At 46.6% G+C, this 19,501-nt stretch overlaps 1 protein-coding gene across 8 annotated transcripts in view; it reads right to left on the reverse strand.

Annotated features, from left to right (window-relative positions):
- The window catches only part of LOC118301643 (vacuolar protein sorting-associated protein 13B-like), a 299,542-nt gene that overhangs the window by 9,186 nt on the left and 270,855 nt on the right, over positions 1 to 19,501 (reverse strand). For 5 of the 8 annotated variants that reach the window (XM_047331582.1, XM_047331577.1, XM_047331586.1 and 2 more), the window contains 13 exons: positions 16,754 to 16,810; positions 16,387 to 16,542; positions 14,560 to 14,826; positions 12,342 to 12,425; positions 11,880 to 12,055; positions 8,897 to 9,067; positions 5,472 to 5,679; positions 4,133 to 4,321; positions 3,493 to 3,639; positions 2,229 to 2,515; positions 1,562 to 1,689; positions 1,247 to 1,443; positions 262 to 377 (listed from right to left, as the gene is read on the reverse strand). In XM_047331582.1, the coding sequence (XP_047187538.1) occupies positions 262 to 377; positions 1,247 to 1,443; positions 1,562 to 1,689; positions 2,229 to 2,515; positions 3,493 to 3,639; positions 4,133 to 4,321; positions 5,472 to 5,679; positions 8,897 to 9,067; positions 11,880 to 12,055; positions 12,342 to 12,425; positions 14,560 to 14,826; positions 16,387 to 16,542; positions 16,754 to 16,810 (2,183 nt within the window). The remainder of the gene's footprint in view (positions 1 to 261; positions 378 to 1,246; positions 1,444 to 1,561; positions 1,690 to 2,228; positions 2,516 to 3,492; positions 3,640 to 4,132; positions 4,322 to 5,471; positions 5,680 to 8,896; positions 9,068 to 11,879; positions 12,056 to 12,341; positions 12,426 to 14,559; positions 14,827 to 16,386; positions 16,543 to 16,753; positions 16,811 to 19,501) is intronic. The other 3 variants (XM_035627305.2, XM_035627293.2, XM_035627306.2) reach the window with 1 other exon arrangement.

Genomic DNA, 19,501 nt, shown 5'->3' on the forward strand with positions numbered 1-19,501 from the left:
AACCATGATCTACTCCACTTAATAACTAATGTCACTCAGGACAACAGACTGTGAGAGGGGTTTAGTGCCCTCCTGTGGTGAAAAAGATGATTATTTCTTGTCATAAGTGAACTGTTAACAAGAATTATAAATCAAAATTGCAGTGAAGACAGTAAAAGGCATAACCAGCAGATATCCTGAGATTATGAAGAACAACAAGCACAGATGATTTATTATGGATCAAAATATGTGGGGAGCATAAACACATAAGAACACACATACCTGCTGTGGTTGATCACAGCGTCCACACTGCCCTCTGGTGCCAGAGACAGAACCAGGGTTCCTTTCTCATGCACCACGTCCACGTAGAGACACCCGAAGCCCGGCAGGAACACCACCTGCACAACGACACAGTCTGTGGTGAGATGGAGTAACACACATTTCACCTTAAACCCTCTCTGAAGAGGTAACTGAATCCATTCACAGACTCATAGCTCAGCTCAGCTCAGCGCTCCTTACATTGTTCTTCGTGTGTTTCAGAGTATACATGTGTCAGACTTTAACCTCCACCGCTCCGGGCCCGGAGTGATCAGCCCCTCATGTTACGAAAGGAAACAGATCTCTGCTGAACACTTTGCCGAGCAGCCATAACAAGCGGAACCTTTCACCTCTCACCCCGACCACAGGGGTCAGACTCAGACCTCGCAGTAACCAGAGATACGCAGCCTCAACCTCAACCCCATCGGCCTACAGCCGGCTAGACACAACACCAAACATTAGACACACTGCTCCTCACATCTCTCCTAACCCCACACTGCACTGACCAGAGCAACAATACTAAACACACACACACACACACACACACACACTCACTCACTCACTCACTCACTCACTCACTCACTCACTCACTCACTCACTCACTCACTCACTCACTCACTCACTCACTCACTCACTCACTCACTCACTCACTCACTCACTCACTCACTCACTCACTCACTCACTCACTCACTCACTAGGTAAAGCTGTTTGTTGACAAGTGCAGATGTAAGTGTCACATTCATGTACTTATTCACTATAATTATGTCTAATAATCAAATATTTTGCTCATACACCATCGCACCTCATCCTCCCGACAGTACACAACAGAACTGAGTCTGTCAACAACAAGTTGCCAGATGAATCGGCTTCAGTCTTCTTTGGCTACAGAGATTTGTGAAAGGACAGGATTTGTAATGAAACTGTTCATGCGTGTGCACGCTTGTTGTACCTGAGTGCCGAGGCAGTTGATATCTATGGGGTCGGTCCAGTCGGTGGTGCTGTGGCCTGATGTGGTTCTCAGCTGCAGCGTGGGCAGCGTGTCTTTCTGCCTGCACTCTGGGAAACTGGAGAAGTGGTGGTAGAACTCGTGGTGCAGAGAACGATTGGCAGGCAGCGGACGGCAGTACACCTCGGCCCTTGGAGTTTCTGCGACGGACAGGAAAACAGAAAGTGGTAAGTGAAAAAGTTGTGTTTCAGGGGGAAGGGACTTGGAAGACCTGATGAGAGAAGTGTCCGCCCCTTGTCAAGACCTCGCTCTTCCTACCTTTGACAGTTTCCTTCAACAGCAGCGGGACGGGACACTTGTTGTCGATCAGCATGCGGGGACAGGGGTCCTCGTTCAGGATGATGTATGTCACCCCCAGGTGCTCCTGATACGTCAGCACGACGGCTCTGTGGAACACAAATAAAAACCTAAATGAATTTTCCACAGGTAGCTCGTATTACAACCCCTTTCTAACCAGACACAGATCGGACGGAAAACACATCACAAACACGACAGTAGGTAAATCTGCAAATATCTGAGGTGCATCCAACGGCAGAGTCATAACTGAAGTCAGGCAGTGACACAACATTACACACTCGCACAATGACTGACACCAGTGATGTGTAACTGTGAAGAGAAATAATATGCTCGTTGGCCTATTTGATGTTTCTGGTTATTGAAAACATACTACCATAGGTGACCAAACGAGTAAGAGAAAGTGAGAAGGGAGAAACACATGGAACACACTGAGCAGCATCAGTTGCACAAGACCGGCTGAGAGACTGACAGTGGAAATGTTGAGGGTGTTTCTCCATCTCCAGTGTTCAACAAGCTGTGACCAGCCACAGTGCCTCCCTGCTCGATGTGTCGTGCCAGCCGGGGTTCAAAACCCTGCTCTAAATGAACTGTCACAGCCAACAGGCCGCAAACGCTCCGCTTCACCCACCTGCTGCTCGGGCCGAGCCCAGCGTTCGGTTCCCCGGGAACCGACAAACTCTGCCTGGGGAAGTCTGGACGAACGGGCGCGGGGAGGCTCCAGGCCGCGGAGCCACCTCCGGCATCGGGCCTGGGAAAGGCGCTGAAGAGCATGTATCTGAGTGGCAGCGGGTGCTCCACCTTTCCCTGGACACTGGTTTGGAGGAGGTCCCAGCATGGCACGGAGCTGGGCTTGGCCGGGGACGACTGCTCAGAGGGAGCCAGACTGAACGTGGCCGTCTCTGGTATCTCACAAGCCTGGGGAGAGGATGTCATTTAATATACATACACGAAACAGAGGTGAGGGAAATCAAATGAGAATAAATGGGAGGGTGGACACAACTTGGAAGAGGGTATTGGAATGGGACACGGAGGCAAAGAATAAAAAGAAAGACAGAGGACGCTCGTGATTACGACTAAAGATACGTGGTGAAAGCACATTGTTATTGTGCTCTCCCCTTTCTCCCACTGAGCTTCGCGCTAAATTGGTAGCAGAGAAGCCCTGCTGTGCCGGGTTAGCAGCCAGTGTGCAGTGAGACGTCGAGGACTATGGGGATTAGGCACTAAGCATGATGAATAGCCCGACTAAAAAGACATTCCTAGCCTTGTTTGTGGTCCGTGTTATTGTTAAGCCCAGCGTCCGCTATTCCACTTTTTCCCCAAGTTTTTCAGTCAATTAGTGGCGACTGGCGAGCCCTGCCATCCTTCTCTAAGGGGATCTGAAGGCTCGTTAGATGACATCACTGCATTGTTGCTCTCTTCGGGGACGAGCAGCAGATGAAAGTGAGACGGGGGGAAACCTGCATTCAATTCCGGGTGTTTGTCTAATGTCCCTGTGAAGTGCCATCGCCGCATTGTGAGAACGTTGAAAGGGGAGAGGATCTGATGGAAGACGGCCTGGTGGGCTGGATGTGTGTGAGCAGCAATGTGCGCAGGGAATAACACAGCTTCACCCAACACTGCCGCACGCACAGAAGCTTTGGGAACAGGATGTGCTTTATTTCGTATTGTTTTAGAGAGCTGGAGCAAAATTAGTTAAGCTGGTGGGACTTAGAAACTGGGCAGATGTTGTGATTTATGAAATATTCTCCTTGTTGTGCCTTAAAACCTTGCATCATATGTTCCTGCAAAACATGCCGAATGTCAACCTGACTAGCCTACCTGACTATTTATTTTCATCTTTAGCAAGTACAGAAAAATTGGCGTATGGCAGGTTGACAGTGTGTGTTCATCACCTGGTCGCCGGCTCCCAGCGCGTGGTCGGTCAGCAGGGGTCTGCACTGTATCGTGTACGGAGTGTTGTTGACGAGGATGGTCCTGTCCTCTATCTGTAGGATCTGGATGCCGTGTCTCACCACAGACGACACACAGAACTGACACAGCTACGGGGGGAAACAATAGTCGTTAAGTTGTCGGCCATAAAATGATGAAATTAAAAGATTCACATTTACTGGAGGGGATCTGGATATGATTGTCCAATGTGGTGAGACGAAGAGCTAATAAAGTTGATGCAGTGAAAAAAAAGAAAGGAAAAGATGAATCCAAAACTGTTTCAAGAAAAAAAAAAACATCAATCATTTGCTATCTGTTCAAAATCTACTCAAAAGTTTATATCACATTGTACTATAACATTCATCTGTGTTTTGGTATTAGAATGTGTTTAGACTAGTAAACTGTTCTTTTTTTTTATTACAGCTGGATTGTGGTAGAAAAACAGCTGAATGTGATTCATCACCAGAACATGTAAAAATGCATTCTGGAATATTACAACCCACTAAAAACCCGAGGAGTCCTGACCTAGATAATTCAGTAAACTTTTCTGCGGTGACGGCACGTTTGCATGGGCTCGAAACTGTCGCCCGTTGCCTCCCTCACCTTCTGTCTTCCAGGCAAGGCTCCCAGGGTGATGTCTGCCTCCACGTTCCCCTCCTCGTCCAGCGTCACCACCTCTGAGCCGGAGCCCTCCTTCCACCGAGGAGAAGTCAGGTCATGGACCAGTTTCAGTGCGGTGGACTTGTGGACCGTGTTGGTGTGGGCCCAGTAGATACCGATCTGGAAGGCTTCCTGCGTTGTGGGTTACAAGGGCGAATGGAGAGAGGGGGGGGGGGGGTTCAATTGGAAATCGAGAAAAGGGAGAAAGGAAACGGAGGTCAAACCACTGTCAGTCACGTCAGACACATTTCAGTATTAAAACTGACTGTATTTGATTGCATTTTGGAATCAGTCAAATGCTAGGGTCAGCTGTGGCTTCATTACCAACGACTCAGCCCAGATTCCCTGACAGTGTCCATGTTCCCTGCGTAGCTTTTCAACAGTCCTGGCAACTGGAGAGTACATCAAATCGAATCTGTCTCTCTCGGCTATGTCACGGATGCTTGAGTGACATCTGCTTCAGCATCATGAGCTCATGAGAGTCGCAGCAGAGACTTCAGAGCCCCCTCTCCACTTGTTGTTCAATGATTAATAGCAGGGATGCTATGGAAACAATGCTTTATTTATTTCTATTTCACAGCCTATTACACATTTACCACTTTTCATTTTGTTTCTTTGTGCCGACCCGCATCTGCACTTGTTCTTTGATATGTTGCCTTTCCGCTTGGCCCTGGGTTAGTGGTGGAGAAATCTGTGTGTGTGTGTGTGTGTGTGTCTGTGTTGTGTTCCACAGAGGGAAAACCATCTGCAGACCTCTTCCTCTGATCTCAGAAACCAGCGCAAAGAAATGCCTACAGTATATGGTGACTTGGCTGCAGATAAATACTTAGGCAGGGAATATTGTTGTAATGCAGCTCTGGTGAATGATCCCAGGTTTTGTTTTGGATTAGTCACGTTTGAAATGAAAAAGAGCTGGTTTCCAACTGAGGGGGCTGAAAAGAAATACTTCCATGTCTCAAGTCTAAAAATAAGACATATCTTTAGTGCAAACTGTAATATGAAGATATCTGTAGATCATGAAGCAACTAAGAACTGGACAGTGAACAGCGTGTTAATGTTTTCTAGTTGTACTGTTAAAATATTGTCCAGATTGGAAAAATTGGAAAAATGAAATGTATGAAATCAGTGAAACTGTATAAACCTTTTACATATGAAGTTAAGCTCACGTATCCTGAGGAGCACGACTCAACCTGTGCTGTATAATGTCTTCTGTGCATCTGCAAGGCCTCAGTGGCTGCGTCACTTGCAGGATGCATGTACGGTAGATGGTATCGTACTGTACCTTGAAGTTGGGCGGTACGATGACTTTGCCGGCTGGTATCTGGAGTACAATGGTCTCCCCCTCAAAAAGCCAGAGGTCCCATTGGGAGTGGTTGGCCAGCAGCGCCCAGGGCAGCAGCTCCACCAGCAGAGAGTTCAGGCCCGGTTTCCAGCAGGACAGTTTCACCTGCATGGGACTGTCCCACTGGGCAAGGGGCTCCAGCACAGACCTGCGGGAAAACAAATGACCATGGAAGTCACCCGAATACCAGCAGAACAATTCTCTAGCACTGCAGGTATACTGTATATAACACAAATAGCAAAAAAGAAACACAGAGCTAAGAAACACAAACTAACTCATGTCTGTCACATGTTCAATTGTGCTAATTGATTTAAAAAAGGAAGGATATCCAGAGACCTCATAGTTGCCAGTGGATGAAGGAGATGTTGTGCAGTTAGAGTTTCATTGAATGTTTTTTTTACGAGATGTGGATGTTAAATGTTGGGAGTGACTTGAAGATATAAATGCCTATGATCAATGGTTTGGTGCAACCAGCATTACTATTAGTACTTTGTCTTACAATAAGAGAAACGTGGTTGTGAATATATGATGACGACCGGATTGATTACCACCTACTTGAATACATTTATTGTTGTTTATGTTTATGTCTATAGAGTATATTGTACTTATTCATATCCAATATTATACGTGTTAAGTTTGGGAGTAATGTGTTCTTGGGGATAAGAGGGAGTTTTTTTTTTGTAAATGTTTGCTCTGTTTATTGAAAATAAACAAAAAGCCAATAAAAAGATGAATGCATTCACTAAAGCCAGTGGAAGCTTTGTCTTTACACTAAAACAGTCTCCGCTGCGGTCCAGACCAGACGACAGACAAGCTGAACAAACTCGGGCTGTTTGTATATATACAGTATGAGCTTTGGCAGCAGGACTTTGGGCGACACCGCAGACATACATCTATAATGACATGTACATATAGACAGAGCGGCAGACACCCAGCTACCTGTAATGCATTATTGATAAACACATTGTCAGATCCGCCTGGTGATGAACTTGTTCCTGCTCAATCCCCAGGATCTCTACCATGTCCCTGTTTGCTCTGGTCCTCACACACTGCTGGACGCCCAGCCGCCTTGAACAGGTATTTAAATGTGTCATATGTATAGACAAACAAAATCCTTAGACTGTAATAATATGCAGAACGCCGACTAAAAAGTCCCACGAGCTCAACAAATCCCCCGGAAAGAAACTGCGTGTGAATCGGTTGTGCAACACAAACAGAGGGAGGACACACACGTGGGCGCGCCGCGCCGCGGACAGACAGGCCCGGCAGACAGAAACAACGCCACCATCTTTTCCACCCAACTACTGACACAGCGGTCATCTCACGGCAATCGTGGTCCCGTGAGCCCCAAACAGCGCCGAGTGCCGGAGGCGGAGAGCCAAACAAACAGTTCCCCCAGACACACTCAGGAGTTCAAAGACGACCCAGTCCTCCCGTCCCCCCCGAGGCCGCGTCAACTCTGCTCAACCTGCCGCCTCCGACTCGTCACACACAGACGTCCTGCTGACACACGGGACCACAGCCACTGTGGAGGGTTGTTCTTTGCCAGTTACTGCGTGTCTGTGTGTGTGTGCGTGTGTGTGTGTGTGTGCGTGCGTGCGTGCGTGCGTGTGTGTGTGTGGTGAAGCAGTCCACTGACCTCAGGGCTGAGGGCAGTAAAGTGCAGGGCTCATTAATCACGTTACAAGCCTCACACTAAAGGTAATTGAAAGAAATGCGCTCAGCAGCTTCTGTCAAAACCTGCCAACTCTGGAGCCGAGCGTTTCAGAAGTGTGAAGGCTGGGGGGGGGGGGGGGGGGGGGGGGGGGCTCACCCCAACTCAAACCATTACAAGATGTTTGTTTAATGATTGCGGAGGTGCCTTGCTGCCACTTAAGGAAAATCCAGCAGAGAAAGAAAAATAACATTTACCACTTTCAACTTCCCCCCCGTCCCTTTAAGACACAACATTTACACACTCCTCTGCCAAGGAGCTCGTTGGGTTTGGTTCCTCCGCTGTGCCACAGGAGACTGAGCAGCCTCCGGACAGCAGACTGAGTCACTGTTATCAACATCGAGGAAAAAAGAAATACACAAATTAAACTGTGGGTTCCACTCGCTGTCCAACTTCTGAGTATGTTGAGAGATAGTGATCAGCGCCATTAATCCTTTAATAACACTTTTCTGTGACATTCTTTTTCCCTTTTGCTCCTTCACGTTAAGTAGCAGATTTCTGGGGTTTTTGCCACTTTCCGGGACGGGAAATGTGCCCTGGCCTTTTTCTGTCTCACAGGGAAGAGCGAGGCCCGACGCCCGACAGCAGAGTGTCTCACGTCCAAAGGTGAACAATGCATATTGGTAGCGTGCGTATGTCACATAACGTTATGAGTGTGTGCACATGTGCTGGGCAACAAGTCTGCGTGTGTGTGTGTGTGTGTGTGTGTGTGTGTTTGTGTTTGTGTATATGTATAGAGAGCTGAGAAACCCAGGCAACCACAGGCAGGCATATGGCTCTCTTTGTAAGTCGGAGGCTGTGGGAGAGCATGTGGCTACGTCTTCTACCGCTGCTATCAAGATGTGATTGCCTTGTGACAAAAGATGTGTCCCGTGAGTGACGTGTGTGGAGGGATTCACATGTGTGTGCTGCCCGACAGTGTACGTAAACTCATGCATGGGTCACATACTGTATACACAGATACACACGCACACATATATATATATATATATAAATATACATATACAGTATAAACACTGTACGTTCTGTAAACCTGTGCCAAGTTTTAACTGAACGCAAGGCCCCTGTGTGTGACTGTGTGAGAACGTGGACTTGTGACAGACTGCTAGTGTCTGATGCATGGCTCTGCATTGTCTTTGCACTAAACCGTTTTATGATGTGAACAAAGAGTCAGCAATAAAGAGAAGCCTCCCTCATGAAAGGCTCGCTTGCTTTGCGGAGAGACGCTGTAAGAAGCTTATTATTTATTAAAAAAGAGACCATACTGGTGGGCCTCGATGGAATCTGTGTTATGAAATGGCAACAGCCAGATGTACTTTCCACAGAAGTGTTATAGTAAAGATGAAAAAGAATTCTACATGTTGACTTGTTGCAGAGGATCAAGTGGGGCCATGGTGTCCTGCTGGGTTTATGGCTCATGCACTCATGATGTTGTGAGTGTGAATTTGGCTCAGAGCTATGGACATTATTTCCATAATAACACTCTTATATTATACTCTGCTTTGTTTCAGCCTTATTATCCCTCGCAGGTCGGGAGGTTAAACACGCTCTGTGAGATTTGTCTCGAAGCACATTCAAGGTAAAGGTGCAAAATGCTTATACTTGGACTAAATACATTAGCATTCCCCCTCATTCCTTGTACAAGGTGTACCTGTCAGCGTCCCTGGTGAGGTAGGGCCACGGTGGCTCAGTGGACGTCTTCGGACCGTAGAAGTCGGCCAAGACGTCTTTCAGATTGTCCTCGTTTCCGGTTTTATTTGCTATCTGTTTGATCAGGTTGGTGGAGATTGGCACAGCACACTGGGAGGCATCCTCGTCTTCCCTGAGGGGCAGAACACAATCACAAAATGATTCAAAAAAGAAAATGTCTCTGACAAGACCTGTCTGCGTCTGGTGCATGCTCTTATTTGTCTGTGTGGGGGAAATGAGACACTTCACAGGAGACTTTTTTTGATTTCACTTTCATGTCTGTCTGTGTGTCTGTGTGTGTGTTTGTGTGTGTGTGTACACAATCATAAAGAAAACACATGGACGGGTTTTCACCAAACTTGGTGGTAATGTTGCTTGGAAATGTTACGAAAAAATCGTATCCTTTGATTTCCTCCTCTGGTGGACGGTGTGATTAGAGATTGCTTGAAATGAAAACCTGCCCACTTGTAGCATAGTAAAGGCCCATGATTAGAGCCACCGCTGTATGTTTAGTCAGCACATCTGACTTGGAAGCATGTTTACTTATCGGACGCCAGAAACAATTCAAATATACTTTTTATTTCGCGACAGAACAATAAAGACATCTCTCGACAGCAGATGACTATTCCCATTGTTCTGCTCAGAACTTTTAAACTGACCTCTGGTTAAACTCTGCTTTTACCCCGAAACTGTGATCAGCTTGAATCTGCCTTTTGTTTGGGACTTCTTCTTCCAGACATGCTGTCTTGACTTACAAAGTGATTCACAAAGATCATAGGAAAAGCTAAACGCCACTAAATAATCCTATTGGATACCTCAGCCCCAGACACTGGTCAATTATGTCTTCACAACAAGGAGAGAAAGAAAACAATCCAAACACTGCAATGGCTTCTTCTTTTTCACCAGACAGCAACCAGAGAAGTAGTTTATTAATAGAGCCCATTGTGCTATAAAAGGAACACAGGGGCTGTTGCTTATGGATCCGGGGCGAGACAGAGGAGAGGGACAAGGCGCTGACAGGAAGCTTTTCATCCAGAGTAGTTCCTGAGGGGGGAGACTGGAAGAGGCTTCTGATTGTAACCCTCAGCTCTCTAATGTGGTGGCCAATATGAGGAGAGCAGGACACAACGGTTCTGGTTAAGACTCGTCTGTGTCTCTTGTGTCGCAGACCACAGCTATGCTCTCTACCTCGTCCATTAGCGGCCGCAACTATGTGTAATTACAGGAAGGAAAGACGAGCTGCTGACCAGCGAACATTCAGGATTGGATCCGTCCCAGAGCTTCGGTGGTGGCTGGGGGTCGGGGTGGCTTTCCGTGTCCGCGCACAAAAATATGTACGTGTGTGAAGGTACGTTTACAATCGTGGCGTAGAGTGTGCGCTCGTGAGGACGGAGAGGGATGACGAGGGAGGGATCGAGTTGGGCGGCCAAGGAAGGGGAGTATGTACGTCTGTGCTCCGGGGCGGATCGTAAACACGAGGAGTGTTGTGGTTTCAATCCAGAGAGACAAGACACGTAGTTTCTGTGTGTGCATGAAGGGGCCAAGTGTATTCCCAGTCACTGTATGGCCCCTGTGGTTCTTTTATGGCAGCTGAAGTCAAAACAAACTTTGTGACCATGATATCTAAACACACAACAGTATCTCAGGGGGAGCCAATTACACGTTAACTCTGTTTACTCCACATCGCCACCAGTTGCTACCAAAGGGACGACTTGTCTTCCACGGATTTGCATACAACAACATAAATTACAGATAGCAAATACAGTAGGAGAAACAACAGTACAGTATGTACATGTGGTAGTTATTTCCTCCGGGGCCATCCACAGTGAAACATAAACACTCATGTTACTGAGAGACACTTTGGACCATAACATCTGTCATTTATACTGCGCGTGCGAGACACGACACATGAAGTGTAGCTGTGATGGTATTACACTATAGAACCTACACATGACTTACAGACGCATGACATTTGTTTTACGGGCAAATTTTGATGCAAGCAAACATTTTGACACTTGACGCAGCTTACCAGAGGCCCACAATAATGAACTGCACGAAGAGCCGTCTCTCACAGGAGGATATGGATAATATGAGAAAGTGAGAACACACACTGACACACAGCGACAGTGATGTATGTGACAGACTCTGCCCATGATGAAGTGACGACTGTCACACTTATGTTGGCACATAGCTAACCAGGACAATGACAGACGCAGGCCACACACAGACTCCGTGACACATGTGCAGACACACTACTCATCCACCCACGCAAACATGTGTGCGCACACACATCCTCTCTCCACACACACACACACGCATTCAGACACGTGCACACAGCACACACACAGAAATATGGAGCCCATGCATGCAGGGCCAAAAACCTGCTCTGTGTTAGGGCCCTGTATCTAAATGAGGTGTAATTACAGTCCGGCCTGACATGCTGGAAATGGAGCGGTGTCTCGGCTGCTGCCAAGGCGGCTTCCTGTTCCACTAAAATGTGCCTGGATCCCCCTGGATCATATCTTCATGTTCCCTCAAAGAAAACCAGAATGTGGTGTGAGACACTCCTAAGTAGGTGTCTCTCCATCGTCTTTAAATGGAGGCATAAAAAACCCCATTACGTCAGAGTCCGACTCTGTTCTGTGCAGCAGTATGAGCTGGATGCTTATGGCGTAATATGCTGTAACACTGCTATTGAAAGATGTAAATGTACCATCAAAGAGACAGGCTGGAGAGAGAAGATGAAGGTCTGTCTCCATTATGAGGAGAGATCCTGAGTTTTGTTAATAAATCATTTGTGTACTTGGTTTTGCAGGGGAGATAATTATCTGATTATTAAGATCTACCTTGCATTTAAAGGCATTGGAATGTTTTACATGATATTGTCCTCAAAGCTCAAAAAAGATATTGCCAAAAGCGTTTAAATTATTATAATTCTTTTTGACCTGGCCTGGAACGTGAGATGGTGGGTGAGGTCAGCCTCGGTGTTCAGCAGCGGCTCCTGGAGGCCCTGTCCCTGTATCAGCTGGCTCTCTCTCAGTCCCAGACTCCGCTTCTCTATGTGGATGATCACCGGATCTGGCAAGTGGCTCCTCATGACGAACAGTGGACTGAAGACCACCTGAAACACGATGTGTCGATGAAGAACCATCATCAGTGAGAGTATAAATATTTAAACTGAAAGGGATAGTTATATAGGTGAATGTGATAATAATCTCAGATGTTGAATTATTTTGCTGCCATTGTTTTTCTGGGGGTAAGTAATTAATTCAAGCTTTTTTAATAAAATACACTGGGGTTCAATATGTAACACGTTAACACAAACCTTAACTTTGCCAACAATAAGGAAATGAATGCAGTGTGTGTGTGTGTGTGTGTGTGTGTGTGTGTGTGTGAAGGATACTCACTACTCTCTGTTGCATGTGTGAGTCTGGTTCAATGGTGATGAGCGTACACCACACGTAGAGCAAAGAACCACTGGAACACGGCACCTGGAAGGAGACAGTCAGGCTGTTATCGATCTCCATAATTATCAATTCAAGCGTCCGATTTCAAACCTTTCGACAAAAGGTATTTTAAAGAAGTCGTACTGTTTCCAGTACATCTCATATCTTACCATTATTACAAAAGGGCTAACAGGAGAAAGACGGACGAGGGGCGCTGAGGGGAAACCTCTTTGTGCTCTCGTTTGTGGTCAGAATATAAAATATGGATATCTAATGCCTCTCAGTCACAGGATGTTTATTGCCTCCATCAGTGACAAATTATCATGTTTTGTTCTATAAAACCTTTTTTTTTTGGGGGGGGGGGGAGACTTCTACCAGTAGTTAAAGTTAAGTCTCCCATAAAGCCTGTAACACATTGTAATGGCCGGCGCAACTGACAACTGTTAGTGCTAGATAATGGGCCATTACAGGCAGTTAAATCTAGGCATGATTTAAAGGCTGAGAATATGCCCACGGACGGCTGAGTGCCCTTAATGCGTCGCTGGTGTTTGTCCTGTTCACTCGTCTGTCCTCATTAGAGCCTTGTGGCACGGAACAAGTGGTCTAGTTTATGACCCACTGGGGACTTCATTTAGTAGTGGGGACAAAAGAGTGAGAGAAAAAGAGACCGAGCGAATATGCAATCCCCTGCAAAAACAGACTTTTTTGGGATGAGGGAGTGAACCTTTGGCAACAATGCTCGCTCACTCTCTAACCCTGATTCACTTTAAAAACATCCACGGCTGGGATAAGGTCATAATGACCTGATGAGGGCATAACATGGCGAACACAGGAGATGGGGAGGATGAAGGTGAGATGTGAGGGAGGGGAGTTGCTCCAGATGAAGTACTGATGCAGAGAACCAGACGACAGAAGAGAAAGGAAACAGACATCGATAAGAGGAGAGAGTCAGAGATTGGAACAGGTGGACGAGCTGGAATGCCAGAGGATGAAATAAATAAAGAGGATGTGCTAATAACTACAAGATAGATGGGTGAGCCAGTGTGTGGGCGAGAGAGTACAAAAAAAAGGGAGAGAAACAAGAGAGTGAAATAGGAAGCAGACAGAGATAGAGAGATCTAAGGACCCAGCTACTAGTCCAGGCAGCTCTCCCATTTGGAGCCAAGCCTCCATATGTGTAATGAATGGCTGAGCGGAGGGGAAGGGATAACAGCAGAGGTTGGAGAGGACTCAGAGATGTTCAGACCCGCACAGAAGCCGGAGCTGTAAAATGGCTCGCCGTTAACAACATGGGGCTTACAGTACGACGGACGGAGACCAAGAGAAAGAGACACGGACACAAGGAGCGAGATATAAGAGCGGAAACAGCAAAGACGTCAGATCGTCTGGCGCGAGTCCAGCGGTGTGAAAATGTCTTCAAAGACTCTGCCCACATATCAGCTAGTGTTTGGTTATGGTAAGCGTTGTTATGAGAGAGCATAAACTGTATTTTCTACCTCTCAACATGGTTGGTTTATGGCTCGGAGGGCCTTTGTACGCCTATCTGAGGGGAAGATCTCAATCTGTTCTCCAACAGTGAGTAGCAACATGCAGGCTTTGCCACTGTGGCCACCCAGGAGAAGAGGATCCGGTCACACTTGGTGGTCTTGTCACCAGTTCCAAACATGTGTGTGCGAATAGAGAGCTGGCTGGAAGTGGTGCTGTGTGCAACGTGTGCGTCTACCTGTGTTCGTCTGGGTGGCACATTCAGCTTCCAATTTGGACAATGGACCCCAAAACTCTGGAGCCGCAGCAGACTACACGCATGTGTTCATGGTTAGGAGATCTGATTCTGAGATTGATTCACAGATCACAAACCGCCTGAACTCTAATTCCACAAGCTTTTAATCTCTCGTGCTAATATCAACAAAGGCAGACATTTTTTCCGTTGCTTTACAAATTGCTGATGGTCATCGAAGAGGAAGGACAATGAGGCTTGTCAAGAGCTGTACAAATCAAACTCTTCTTATCTTAAATATCATTTGAAAAAACTAATGTAGCCAATAACCAACAGCAAAAAGTATAAAGTCAGGAAACGGCCCTAAACAGGCACCAGCTCAGTCTGGTCATGGAAATTTGTTCCAGTGCCGAACAGGTCACGCTGCACGTCCTCAGTAAAAGTCTCTTTATGTCGACGTACCTGCACGACAGAGCTGCTGCTCCCTCTGCTCCTCCTCTCCAGCTGAACGTCCTGGGACCAGTCTTCGTCTCCGCGGGCCCGCACGCACAGCTCCGTCATCTCGGCGTCCTCCAGCACGTAGGACGGCAACTTGGCGCCCGCCTCCAGGCAGTCGCAGTGTTCCCGGACCACCGTCTGACTGTCAGGCCCCACGTAGTGCTGCACCACTCGCAGCTCAATGTCCTGGGTCAGGTAGCTGCACATCACCTGCCGCCCACAGATTATCACCTGGAGCAGAAGACAAAAGAGGAGAATCACTGCAATTGACAATATAGACACTGAGCCTTGACTGAAGATGTTCTGTTGCCTGCGACCTTAAACCTCTCAAAGGTACTAATCTGCTTCTTTTCTCTTTCTTTATCATTGTGACGTGAATAACTTTGGGGTATTGAAAGTCAATCGAAGGTGCCAGTACCAGCCCTCCTGCCTCCCGCGGGCAGCAGTGTGTGAACCGTGTGTGTGTGTGTGTGTGTGTGTGTGTGTGCACATGGTATTTATATCGAGGTCAACACGAGGTGCTAATACCAATGATAACGGGGCCATCACATGATGAGATCATCTCAACAGAGTCTGAGAGGGAAGCAGTGTGTGACACGGCATGAACCCTCGCGCCCAAAGAAACACAAGACCAGGCTCTGGGTTGTGAACTGCATGTGACCAACGCTCATATCGTATCACCAGCTCCAATGGGAACAAGATGTGACCAAAAGTTAGGGACAGGCAGAGGAAGGAATGTGAGAAGCCGAGTCTGTTTTGTCTGGAGGGCGAGAGGGTGACATGTACCACACTTGACATTGTTTATATAACAAAGTGTCACCGCCATAATCTGATGGCATCTCTATATCTTCAGGAATAAAGCAACTCTTTGCCTTCTATTTCTTGGCAGAGTCCTAGCATTATTCACCACTATTCTTGGCGTTAAAGAGGGGAACGCGGCTGGTTCACGGTCTGGTTTAAGCTGGTTTATGATTTCCTGTAATCTTCTTCGGGAATCGATGTGGGATATTGCATTTTTTGGACGGCCTCAAGCTCATAATCTAATGTTTTTAGTGCTATGAAACAGATTGCAAAAAAACAAGACAAAAATCCAACACTGGCTGTTGTTAGCTGCGCCACTTCGACATCATAACAGAGTGGAAAACAAAAACTGGATATTAAAAAGTGCTCATCCGTAAAAACGAGTGCTGGGAAACGGGCCAGACTTCGGTCGCAGCAGTCGACAGGCAGAACGCAGCGAACGCTGTGCTGCTTCCTCCGTGGTAACGAACCATTCACAAGACATTTTACAGGTTCGCAGCAAGATGAACTGCAGGATCCCTGAAGTGTTGCTGATGTTGAAAGCGTTGGTTCCTCCTGCGGTTCATGTGCACCACAAATGTTCACTTGCTAATGAAAAAGGTTGGCAGTAGTGTAAGTGTTATGCTTCGGATTGGGATTTTTTTTAAATTCAATTTGAGCTGTTTAACAGACAAAATGAGGGTTAATAATGAAAATAAAAGCTTTTTAACAGTTAATACCAAACATGACAACCAAGCAAAGTACATCTGTTGCTGAAGACGGTGAGATGAGGACGAATTCCCCAGAAACACCCAGTGAATTATTTTTTTTGTGATCTTAGAGCAGCTGTATTAATTTAATATTTATGTATTATATCTAAAATACAGAAATTAATGTAATGTAGCAGATACATTTTAACAGAATACAAAAAACATAAAGGTTGTGTGATGATGGTAACAGGGTGAAGAAAGTAACTTATTTTCTGTAACATATATTTCAAAGGGACAGTACCTGTTTCTGGACTCCACTGAGCTGCAGCACCTTGATGATGAGCGAGGCGGTGCGCCCTTTGTACTGAATGGTCCTCAGCAGAGTCCCCACGTTGTCCACGCTGAAGGCCTCCGACCAGCGCCAGTTCCCCCAGCCCTCGATGCAGATGTGCAGCAGCTGCAGGACAGGACGCACGCACGCACACACACACGCACACACACACACACACACACACACACACACACACGAACAGAGACAGAGGACACCTCGGAGGTTAGTCGTCCTGCCCTTTATTTATCCCTGAGCAAAAGGGCATGTATACAACGAGGTTCTTTGTTTGGAAGTTTTTTGGGAAATGGGGCAGACGAACAACAAAGACGGTGTTTACTGGTGCTGAACAGGCCCGCTGCTGCTGCTGCTGCTGCTGCTGCTGCTGCTGCTGCTGCTGCGAGTCGAAATGGAAGGTTACACACAATAAACTGACTGGTGGAAAACAGCTGATGTGGAAGCTCATTATGGCCGCATGTGTGTGTGTGTGTGTGTGTGTGTGTTTACTTGTGCGGTTGGATGTGGAGGGCTCTGTGCTCCACACGTCTAAATAAGAGGCAGATAGTTTGGCTCTCAACCTCTTTTCTCAGCTTTGCATCCATCACTTCATTGTGGAGCACGTCCATGTGTGCGGCTAAACACACAGACCCAGGAGGACAGCGATAAACAGACACCGTCCCGTCTTTTTGACGTTCAAACAACTTCACAGTGGCGACAGTGACAATTCACCGAGCATTTTCCACGTAGCGTGGTGCCACGGCGAGGCAGGACATGAAGATCACTACATCTACAGTATATCTGCAGAGGGTTGTACACCAGTGTTGAACTTGCTTCCTCCATTACACAATGCACACGATGCAAAACTCTGACTTAGCTTGAAATACAGTATAATGAAGTGCATATTGCTCGAGGCTCCCTCCACCTGAACCCGCCCACAGAATGTGCAGCACAAAAAGACAAATATAAGTCCGCTTCTGTCTACGCGACGCTGAGCTCTACACGACCAGGAAACTCATTTGTCAAACAATGTGAGAGCTGTTATTAGATTACGGTCACAATACGAGCAGAATCATAAATATGAGGGAGGGATCTGAAGCGCTCTGCCTTCCCGAGGCGGCGTGGTCGACCTTTCGACTCCGAGGAGAGGGGAGAGGATGGGAAGACAAAAGAGCAGCGTATGTGACCGAAAGAGTCTAGAAAGATAAGGGGCGACAAGGGGGTCAGTGGAGGGACACGTTGGATATTCTCCCTAAGGAGCAGTAACTACACTGAAACACAGAGATTCATTTTTGAAGATTCGCGCTTTGACTTATCGCTCGACTGTGCACCAGAAACATTTAGCCGATCTGTCAAAAGAAAAATAAATGACTCCTGAGGTCAAAGGGCGTGTGGGGAGGGGGTTCTCTCCGCTGCGGTCTCTCCTCACTGTTTGAAGGCAGATTTCTTTACAATAACATTCTTAATCGAAGCCTGAATCCACTTTAAAATAGAAAAAGATAATCCCTCCTCCCCGTTGACTGAGTGGAAATTACATAATTCCTCCGATCACCCGCTCAGTGGACGTAGTCACCGAGGAAAGCGGCAGCAGGGTGTAAACAGCCAGGTTGCACAAGTTAAGGTTAATCCGAGGGCGGAGAACCAGCGTGTGCATGACGCACCGAAGCAGCACGAGCATCATAATCAAGAGCAGGTCAGATCGAGGCGGTTTGGGAAAAATATTATAATATGGAATATCGTGCCATTGCTGCTCTCAGTCTCTGTACAAGTGACCCGGCGCGTCTTGATGATGCCTCATGGGTCGAGTGGGACTGGATGGGCGTTAATTATGTTCCTCTCTGCTGTGCCTCAACACCATCTGTGGACCGATCTGTTATTGTAACACTTCTCTCTCCTTTAACCCCTCGACCCTTCCCCCTTCTACTCTATCATGCCTGTGGCTAAACTCGACCTTTAAGTGACAAGTCATAATAATGTCTCCGCTCAAACTTCAAACCGCGACTGCCGTGCTCGTTTTAAATCATCACTGTTCTGACTCAGGCAGTGGAAGAAAAAAGTGAAAAGAGAAGAAGACAGCAGTGACACAGATGAACTGGACACGTAGGACGATAAGAATGAAAACGGAGAGGCTGCTCTGCCTCTGCGAGATTCATCCAACTATGACACGAGACAACCCCGTCAGCCACATGTGGTAGTTTAATGCACATGGATTAAGAGCTTTCAACTGAAAATGCAGCTTTACCAGACGAAATGTTAATGAGGCTTGATCTGTCAATAAATGATCTCCGAGGTGGGTTCAGGTAGGATATGTGTCACGTTATACAGAACTGACATATTGTGGATACAATAGCAAATGAATAACAAATAACTGGCTTGTCAAATGACAAACAATAAATTACTGGCAGCGCTAATTACATTTTTCTCTTGGTGTTTCATTTTGTTTGTCCACTAAGTTGCTAAGAAACTATAATCACATCTGGTCTCTGAACTGAAGATCTCGGATCTCAGGAAACAAAATAATGAAATATTACCCCCCCTCAAGGCTTTTACGTGAGAGTTAAGTCTAAAGTTGCCTCTACTGTACAAAGGCTTGACAAAACTGGACTGAAATCAAGCCGCACAAAATAACACTTTCATGGATATCAGTCTCCTAAATATGACTGACGACCATCCATCAAATGGAAAAGAGACAGAATAAGTGTCAATTTTCTAAGAATCAAAGGCAACTTCTTTACTTTGATAAACACGGGGAATTTAATATATGATTGAATTTTCTTAGGCTGCCCGAAACAGGAAATGGAATCAGCAGTGCGCCGCCATAAAGTGTCCCCTGTCGGTTGCTCACTTGGTTTCGGTTTGCAGCTTTACCACCAGATGCCGCCAGAAAATTAAAAAAATGACACACTTGGGCTTTAAGTATTATTCTAACCCCCCCCCCCCCCCCCCCCCCCCCCCACTGAGTTGAAAATGTTTTGTCCAAAACCAACTATAGAGCCACATCCGTCAAATAAAGATTATTTTCCAAGTTGGGTATTGAGTGTGAAAGAAATGTGAAATTAAAATCTCAATCTCTCTTTGTCTCCCTCAATGC

This window comes from Scophthalmus maximus, chromosome 1 (genome assembly GCF_022379125.1).
Source record: "Scophthalmus maximus strain ysfricsl-2021 chromosome 1, ASM2237912v1, whole genome shotgun sequence".
NCBI lineage: Eukaryota > Metazoa > Chordata > Actinopteri > Pleuronectiformes > Scophthalmidae > Scophthalmus > Scophthalmus maximus.